We start from the raw sequence: 10,490 nt of genomic DNA, 5'->3' as shown, positions 1-10,490 counted from the left end.
TCCCATTGAAATTAATAAAACAAAATTAATCATTCTAGCCACAGAAACATGATAATGCATGTATTGTATTATATTTGGGAGTACTTTCTTTCATGAAGAGTATGGAACAAAAATAATATTATCCTAAGAATAACAAATGAATAATTAACAAAAAAAGGGTAAAAAAAGTTCAAAGGAGAATAAAAAGTAATGTTTCATCATAGTACTCTCAAAGATACAATATATTCGATAGGGTTACCATTTCCTGATATGTCAGAAAGTTGGACATCTAATTAAGTCATTATATAAACATTAACTTTCGACATAAGAATTAGAATTAGAGAATGAGAACAATTTTCATCCCTTACCTTCAAATTTGCTTTCAAACCATTACGTAAGTATATTGAGATGTATAATAAAATAATTAGGGTGTAAACAAAACCACTTATACAGCATCATGTTAACTTTCCTTATTCATACTGTTTAGTAGATCTTATGTCTCTTAACACTTCTCTTCACCTCACATCACGGAAATAAACTCATCTTGTACATTATGTTGACATAACAGCTTTGCCAAATATATGCCATAGGTCTATATATCTCCATAACAGCTTTGCCATATATATATCTCCACCCAGGAATTAGTGCCCGATTCCCAGAATTAGTGCTAGTCTTATTGATTAATTATTAAGTTAGCTTTTCTTTCAGCAGCGAGGCTATATGAGACGTGGATTAAACCTTAACTTGGAATCCGAACCATATGAGCTCCCGCTGGAAATCGAACAGGGATTTTCAAAGACAAGAGTGCATACGCCAACCGCTTAGCCATGAGGGAGCTGTAGTATTTATCTCGTTGAGAAGCTAGGATGCAACAAAAGTGTTTGGGCCAACTTCTCACTAGACCAACCACTTTATCAGAAACAAAAATCGTTTTCCACCACAAATTACTGCCGAATTAACGTTAATTAGGGTCGATTCACAGAGTTAGTGTTGGTCTCGTTGTTTTTTTTTTTTTTTTTTTTTAATTTTATGCCATAGTGAAGTTATATTTGTCATTCTCGGTTTGCGTTAATTTCTCAACAAGACCAGCAATAACTCACGGAACTGGTGTCACTTTCTTTTCGTTTTTCTCTCTCTCTCTTTTTAAATCAGAAAGTGCTTGGACCAACTTCACAGACGACCTTTCTGATAATCCCCAAGTTACGACCGATTAGTTCCGATTCCGGAACTAATATTGATGATTAGTTCCGAAAGTTCTGAAAGAACGATTTTTTCAGTGGAATTGAAGGATCTAATCTCTGAAAGAGCCGACTTGGCTTTCGCGGAATTAAAAGACGGATTCGCTTAGGAAAGGAAAGGTTGGATTCACTCACCTGTCAGTCGGATTGAAGTATTTGGTTAATGGAAACAAAGAACAGAAATGTGAATCTACGTGTAGTTGATTAATAACGATGGAATCGGACAACACCAAGACTTCAAATAGAAAGGCAATACTGACAGAAAAGAAACATATGAGCTTATTCCTTGTATTTAAAAATTACCAAGTCTTTCTATTTTTATCCTTTTTTTCATTATTCTGGTCACCGTAACTACTCTAGCAAAGTAGGGAGTGCAGAAGGTGTCTTATCAAAGTGTTTCTTTATCTTTTGCTTTTACACAGGTTTTAAGGACTACCAAATCTAGTTTATTATTATTATTATTATTATTATTATTATTATTATTATTATTATTATTATTATTATTATTATTATTATTATTATTGCAATTCAGAAAACGAGCATATTAGTCAAACCTTCGCGGTCTTTTAGTATAAGTTGATCCATCCGAACGTATGCTAATGTAAAATACGCAATCGATTGTTGCGATAATATTACAGTTCAACACAAAGGCTACATAAAATAAGACCTATTGTAAAGAGGGGGAGCATGTCATCGAACACGAAACCATACGCACATTAACCACATTTCCCAAATCTAAGTTGCATTAAAAGCTTGTTTTATGATAAGTAAAACGATATTTAGTTAACAGCATAATGATATATACGGATTCCCTCGATTTAATACGACTGTCACAACCTAGTAATACAGAAATGGAGAGTTGTAACCCAAACCTTTCTACCAAAGTGAAATAATAAATAAACTGAATCCGAACAAAATAAATTGGAGAGCAGAGAAAGGTAACACTTCATCCTTAAAGGAAGTAAGATACGCCTACTTTCTAAAATTCTGATCGTTGTACGACTACTTTTCAAAAGCAGAATTCCTTATATAAAAGAAAGCAAAAAAAAAAAAAAAAAAAAAAAACGAAATCTTTCGTTTAACTTTTGTTCTCTTGTCGACTGATTTTAAGTCCAAGCAGCGCAGAAGATTCTGAAGACTCGTGTGGTATGTGTATCGTTATATTCAATGATAATTTCAGCTTAAACTATATTTATTAATCTACATAGAAACAAGATTGAAGTTTAATTCCTTACCTGTCTATAGAAAAATGAAATATTTGATTTTCCTTCAACACTTTATATGTTTATTTGCAAAAACATATATACATCAAGTAGCTAGTAATTACCCGTTCTTGATTGAGTAGATAACGCAAGCTTCCCGTGTGCGTTCTAGAGGTCTGCACGGACCGGAATGTTTAGCCCGGGTCCGACCTGGCTCGTGAATTTATAATGTGAGGTCCAACCCGAGTCCGAAATATGTTTTAGCATTTAGGACTGAGCCACTCCCGAACTCGTGTGATAATCAAATGAGCCCGAAATAAGCCCGAATTACAGAAACTTAAAAATTAAACCAAATTGTATTTTATTTTCAGCTATTTTGCAATTGTGCTCTAAAAGTTCTCCAGAAACGACGGTGCAATAAATATCGTTGCACTGTATATTTACAAAGTTAGATCCGAAAAGGCCCTAGAAATATGGTTGTATATTTAAACATTTACGGCCTGAGCCCGACCAGGGCCGGAATTATAGGTATATACCTTTTAGGCCCGAGTCCGGCCCGTGGACTCGGCTAAAGCCCGTGCAGGCCTCCAGTACGTTGCCCTGGTTTTAATATAGGTGGAACTACTTGCCTGGAGTACACAGTAATCAATATAACAGTATTCTCCATCTTATATAGTATCGGTGTTGAAAATGTATGTTAAACTGCAGTAATCAGATTAACCAATTAGTTAGAAATAATAAACATGTGTAAGCAAATAAATTACTTTTATGATTTTAAATTAGAATAAACGTAAAATGCAGTATGCAGCAAACAGTGTAACGTAAAATATGTAATTTACTACCAGGGCCGGCCTTAAGCCAATTGGACCAATTGCTCCCAATCGGGACCCGCTGTTATGGGGGCCCCGTGCTAGTGTCGTCAACTCTACTGTCCAGTCTACTCTAGAGTGTTTTTTTTTTTTTTAAGCATGTTAGGCCCCAGAGCAAATAAGTGCGTTGTAGTCCCTATGACTAAATTTTGCTTCTAATACATGAAATTAATACATGCATGGCCTTCTGCTAGGGGGCCCCCCGACAAAGTGGCTATGCTACCGTTAAAATGGCTCTGCTACTCTCTGTTGTCAAGTACACCCAACAACATATTGCAATACAGTTACGTCCATACACCCCACAAGGGGGCATATGACCTCTCCCTAACAAGTAAATAAATAATTTGTATTAAGTTTCCGGACATAAGTAAATATTTTTAAAATTTAATGCTGCAGTAGTTTCTTTATTTTTATACGTTTTCAACTTCTGTTGTAAAAATAGATATTATGTTGTAACATGAAGCTGCCCGTAATACGAATAGCTCCACTGTTACCGGTCAGGAATGCACAACATTCCCCACATTTAATCCAGTTAAAAGAAATACGGGTAGTTTAACCTTTAATAAATAAACGTATTCTATTAATATGCAATTCTTGTAACTAAATAAGGACAATCTAGGCTAAAGGAAAATCTAATTTTCAAAAAAATCCTTTATAAAATATCCGAACTTGATAGGAACAATTTAACATTATATGTATCGACTGAAAACAACATCTAAATAGAATCAACTACAATATGAATATTAGCCCTATATATATATCTCAACAAGACAGAGTCAATCAATTATCCAGTTACAATTTGACTATCAATTTAAACCCGCCTTACATATCAATGTCTTCACAATATATAATGAGTATTAATCTCTTTGATATAATATATATTAATACGTAACTCACCAGATATTATACAATAATTTTTCACTATAAGCTCTAGGCAGCCACTAAATATATATAACACTCATAGGAACCTGTAAGCTTTTTTTTTTTTCTTTCTTGACCGGTTATATTCTTGTTAGCAACTGACTTTTATCCAACTTCAAAAATTTACAAACGCAATAATTTCTAAACTCGCCACCCATGGCGCTCCCTGCCATAACAACTCTAGCGGCCAAGATTTTTACTAATACAAGATCACTAATCAAACCTATTCTTCCAAATTGAAGCATAATTCATAAAATTTAATATCTCAGTACACACATCGGCGCCCCTGGCCAAAAATAAATTTATTTATTTATTTTTAATCTATTGCTATGAATTATAGGATCAGCGTATGTCATGCTCTCATAATTAGTAATTAGTCACCACTAAACTCTAATTCCTACACAGAATCATACAACTCATTCACCACCAACATAAAAAAATATAAACTAAATAACAAAAATTTCCCCCAAAATTTCATTCATCCACTCACTCATACAATCCATACATACCCCCATCTAAGCACCACCATCTACTCCCGAATTTATCTACTGGGTCATATGTCTATGATCACATAATTCATACGCAATTTACAAGCGTATTTCAATTATAAGAACACATAAATACCTGAGATTTTTTTTTTTTAAATTCAAGTACCCCAAAATTGACTGCCAGAGCAAATAACTAAACAATATAGGCAAGAAATCGAAAAATTAACACTTACAGATGTCATCAGGTACAAATACAAATATTACTTGCAATTACTAGTCAAATTCAAGGATAGTTCCATACGGCTCTCGGTCGATTGACATTCTTTTCCAGTCAAATTCTTGTACAAATATTTACAATATGACATTAAACGACAAACACGCGGACATCATTGAATTCCAGGCCTGGAATACACAAAAGAATAATTAACAAACATACATTAAATATACATTTTAGATATTTAAATCTAAACCAAATATCTGGATGCTGCCAAATATATATATATATTTTTTTAAGGATAAAGAGACGGATCATTTCATTAATACACTTAAGTAATATACCTCCTTTCTCGATAAGGCTTAGTTAAGGAAACATGGGTCTTTCTTACATCGCGCTCATTACTTATAGATCTTACTTGAAGGCTATTCGGCCCTAAGAACTTGATAATCTCGAACGGCCCCAGCCAGCGAGGAAGAAATTTTCGAGTTATCTTATCAGCTAAAGATGATTTAAACTGAGCCTGAATTAAAACCTTATCCCCAAGCTGGTAATTCGTAGGCGATCTACGTTTATCAAATATCTTTTTCTTTCTGTACCATGCTCTTTCCATATTTTTCATAGCATTTACCCAAACATCTACCTTTCGCGCATCTAAATCAAGAATTCCTACATTCCATTTAACATCAAGTGGGTCACATACATTATAATTATATACCATTTCCATCGGTGAACATTTCAATTCAGAATGCTCTGCACAATTGATCGAAAATTCTATCTCGTTAATCCCCTTATCCCATTGAGTTTGTTTGTCATGAAAATAAATTTTTAAACAATTTTTTAAAAGACGGATGTATCTTTCAGCATTATTCGAAGAACTATGATAAGGAGAAATACGAATGTCACGAATTCCTTGACCAAAAAGAAAATCTCGAAACCTTGCAGATACATATACACTATGGTTATCGTGTGCTATTGAGAACGGAAAACCATGCCTACACATTAATTTATACAATTTATTAATAATTGTTTGACTATTCAAATTTCTAAGCGGTTCCAAATACATAAACTTAGAACAAGAATCTACTACAATTAAGCAATATCGACCAGATCTAGATTCTGTTACTGGCCCTATTACATCCGTGTACCAAATCCCGTTTATCACCTTCTCAAAAGTTGATACTAACTGACCCATTTGTTTACGATTGTTACTTTTCATACGTTGGCACTGGTCACACGTAGATACATATCTTTTAATATCATCTACCATTCCCATCCATGTATATCTGGAACATATCTTCGCTATAGTTTTCCTCGTTCCAGTATGAGCTCCCGGTATTATTGAATTATGATAAAATTCCAAAATAGTATTAATTAATTTCCTCGGAAGACAGATCTTATACGGATTTCTTAGCGCTTTAGTTTTTTTACACAAAATATCCTTAACTAACTTATACCCTTCCACACATTCCTTTCTCTTCAACTTATCTATTATATTATTCAGATCTGGATCCCTCCTTTGGTATTCCTTAATAGACACACTAGCTAAAGGCATATTCCACATGTTAATCAAGCACAAATTTTTTACCTTGTCCGACAAAGACGGTTCCAACACCATCTCTTCAAAATTCTCTCTATCATACAGCCTAGAAATAAAATCTGGTACCACATTTAAATTAGTAGGGACATGTTTAATATCAAAATCAAAAGCAAGAAGTCTATACAGTAAATTACCATACTTCTTAACCCGCTTTAAATTTTTAATAGCGTACGCAAGACCTTGATGATCCACTCTCAACTCAAAACGAGAATGCAAATATGTTTTAAAGCGTTCCATCGATTCGATAGCTGCAATAAGCTCAAGCAAGAATATAGGCTTATGGAAATCATAAGGTTTTAGTTTACGAGAATAAAATGCTACGACCTTTAACTGCCCTGTACTATCATATTGTTGTAAACAGCCTCCAACGCTACGTAATGTTGCATCGCTGCTAAGGACGAATTTTGCATCTAAGTCAGGCAATTTCAAAACAACATGCGTTTCAAACAGTTCTTTAATTTTATTCAACGCCTCTTGTTGCTCCTCCGTCCATTGGAAAGCTACTTTAGGTGACCTAAGTCGATTAAGTGGTTCCATGATATCCTGAAAATTAGGTATAAATTTACTAAAGTACTGCAAAAAACAGACTAAACTAATTAAACCACGTCTATTCTTAGGCGCTGGTAACTTCTTTATTACTTCGATTCTTTCAGGATCCATGTACATATTACCATTCTCTATAACATGACCCAAATACGACACGCGTTTCTGAAACAACAAAGATTTGCTCACAGATAAAGTTATTCCGTTTTCACGGAATTTACTTAGCACCTTCTCCAACAATTTCTTATGTCCTTCAATGTCTGAACTATATAATATTACATCATCAAAGAACCAATCAACGCCCTCTGATTTTAATGAATATAATATATTATTCATTATTCGTGATAAAACGAAAGAACCTGCCGCTAATCCAAATGGCAAATAATTAAATTGAAATAACCCTCTATGCGTAAGGAAGGCAGTATATTTTCGAGAACGCTCAGTCAATTTAATATGCAAATAGGCTCGGCGTAAATCTAATTTTGAAAATATAACACCCTTTGATAACTCCGCCATAACATCTTCTATCCGCGGCGTATACTGTGGATTTAAATACAAACGTCGATTTAGCCCTTGGTAATTAACTACCATACGAGGATCTCCTGTCTTGTTTTTCACTAGAAAACAAGGAAATGACCAATTACTATCACTAGACTGTATAATTTCTTGAGCCAACAATTCATCCAATACCTTATCTAAATTCTTTTGATCAACACGGGACAACGGATACGGTTTGTTTCTTATGGGAGTTTCATTATCAACCCTGATATCATACTCAAAATCTTTTATCTCACCAACCCTATCTGTAAACACATCCGAAAATTGACACAATAAATTGTTTACATACCCTTGTAATGAAGGATCTGCCTCATGTAGAAGTGGATCTACCATAATCTTATCTTGCACATCCGTAAACTCCTGATTCTGGAATAACGTAGGATGACAATTTCCAAAAGTCGAATCACCAACCTCTCCTCTAACATACGGGTTTAACTGGTTATCTCGATCTGTCTGGACACACCACTTCATGGCAGGTTGATCATGTTTACTACAAAATACAAATCCTCCGGCAGCATTATTAAAATCACTTGAGGGGGGTGTCGGTTTATAACTAAGAGGGACTTCCACCTTTTCAAATTTCAAGATTAATCTGTTAGTACTTAAATCAATTTGAGCCTTTATAAATGAAAGCTCATTTATGCCTATTATGAATACCGGTTCCAACTTCTCCACTAAAAAAAACTTTAGTTTATAAACCTTGGTATGAAACCGAATAGGCAAGACCACACAAGAATGTAAAGTAATAGTTTTCCCATCAACACCACTACCACGGAAAGTTTCTTGAATTAGTTCAATTGGCTGACGTAATGTACTATTCCACTGTTCGAAACACTCTTTATTAATCATAGAAATAGACGAACATGTGTCAATTCCCCCAAAGTAATGCTTTCCCAAAACATATGCACGCACAAATGTTGCAATTAATCGTTCACGTTGATTAGAGAACTCTTGAGTACTGAAAGTAACAGCCGAATTTCTGTCCCTTTTCTTCGCGTCTTGTGATACATAGTTTTTACTACCCGTTTGATCCCTACTATTCGACACACGAGTCACGTCGCGTTGCCGCTCACTATTTGTTTTCCTATTTACCGCCACTGTCCTTGCTCGTACTCGGCACTGGGCAATACGATGATCACCTCCACAAAAGTAACAGTCTATTTTTTTCTTCTCCCAATGTTGAGTATTACGAACTATAGAATCATAAACCAACTGATTCCGCTGAAAAACGTCGTATTTTTGAACTTCTCTTATAACCACTTCTAAACTTGCAGGATATTCGTATTTAAACAATTCATATCTAATTTGAGGTCTAAGTCCCTTCATTACATTATCCAAAATAATAGTATTATCTTTAAGTCCCATACAAATAATGTAACTATCAATCATGTCATTTACAAATGATACTGTATTTTCACTTGGCTGCTGTATTCGTTCTACAAACGACCTTATTATTTCCCTTTTTCCTAAATCTGTTATAAATTTCGCAAACAACGAAGAACATATTTTAATCCAATCATGCGTTAACGAAAACAAATGCAATAATTCATTATGAAGTACGCCAGATGTTTTACCCAAAGCTGCTATTAATACAGATTCTATAGGAAATAATCCTAACTTAGTAACCCTGTATACAGCCAACATAAACGAAAATAACTGTCTATCATTCAAACCATTACAATTCGGAATTTTATTCATATATTCAGAAAAACTACGACTTGCAGCATTTACAGTTATTTTATCAAAACACGTATTAAATGGTATAAACGGCTGATCAGCTGTTGCTCCTACACCTTTACTAACGTTACTAGGTCTGCTATTATGTAATCGCTTATCTACCTGATTTGAAGGACAAGCAGGTGGGCTGTCATAAAGCGAACGCATAGAGCCATGACCTTCCAGAACACCATTACTAAACAGCAAATTATCTACAGCACTCAAGGTCGTCGATCGAAGCGTATCACTACAGGTGTCTGTACTTGACCCAACAAACGGGTTACCTTGCGTTTCATTACTAGTAGAATCAAACAATCCAGAATTATCCGTCAAGAAGGACATATCCCAGTTCCTATTTACTACTATTCCCTGATCACCATTTTCGAAATGATTTAAATATAATTGTGGTCGGTCAGAATCCAATATGCCCCGCTATTAACACTAATTTTACAAGAAAGGAAAAAGAAATAAGCATATAATTTTACAGATATCTGCACACATATACAAAACTCTTAATTTCCTTCTGTTTTTTTTTTTATCTTATCCTCTTTATCCACAATTCTCTATTTTTCAGTTTATTATAACTGGTGAGCTTCGTAAATCCTAAACTAGCCATTAACTGAAATGAGTTGCTAACAAGAATCTTGTGTAACATGAAGCTGCCCGTAATACGAATAGCTCCACTGTTACCGGTCAGGAATGCACAACATTCCCCACATTTAATCCAGTTAAAAGAAATACGGATAGTTTAACCTTTAATAAATAAACGTATTCTATTAATATGCAATTCTTGTAACTAAATAAGGACAATCTAGGCTAAAGGAAAATCTAATTTTCAAAAAAATCCTTTATAAAATATCCGAACTTGATAGGAACAATTTAACATTATATGTATCGACTGAAAACAACATCTAAATAGAATCAACTACAATATGAATATTAGCCCTATATATATATCTCAACAAGACAGAGTCAATCAATTATCCAGTTACAATTTGACTATCAATTTAAACCCGCCTTACATATCAATGTCTTCACAATATATAATGAGTATTAATCTCTTTGATATAATATATATTAATACGTAACTCACCAGATATTATACAATAATTTTTCACTATAAGCTCTAGGCAGCCACTAAATATATTTGGTCTAGGAATTA

At 34.1% G+C, this 10,490-nt stretch overlaps 1 protein-coding gene across 1 annotated transcript; it reads right to left on the bottom strand.

The window, feature by feature from the left end:
* Window positions 1–4,868: 4,868 nt before the first annotated feature.
* LOC145691733 (uncharacterized) lies at window positions 4,869–9,707 on the bottom strand. Its single transcript, XM_081767063.1, has 2 exons — window positions 7,902–9,707; window positions 4,869–5,099 (listed from the first exon to the last, which is right to left on the bottom strand). The coding sequence occupies exons 1-2, from the start codon at window positions 9,668–9,670 to the stop codon at window positions 5,084–5,086; spliced, it is 1,785 nt and encodes a 594-aa protein (XP_081623189.1). The 5' UTR covers window positions 9,671–9,707; the 3' UTR covers window positions 4,869–5,083.
* Between the last annotated feature and the right edge of the window lie 783 nt (window positions 9,708–10,490).

Source organism: Thermobia domestica, chromosome 8, assembly GCF_964235325.1.
Source record: "Thermobia domestica chromosome 8, izTheDome1.hap1.1, whole genome shotgun sequence".
NCBI classification, from domain to species: domain Eukaryota; kingdom Metazoa; phylum Arthropoda; class Insecta; order Zygentoma; family Lepismatidae; genus Thermobia; species Thermobia domestica.
The sequence above is the reverse complement of the archived record's forward strand: the minus strand, read 5'-3'. Positions and strand labels throughout refer to the sequence as shown.

Coding starts and splice junctions, on each gene's coding strand:
- LOC145691733 (XM_081767063.1), bottom strand. CDS start 9,670: ATGTCCTTCTTGACGGATAATTCTGGATTGTTTGATTCTACTAGTAAT.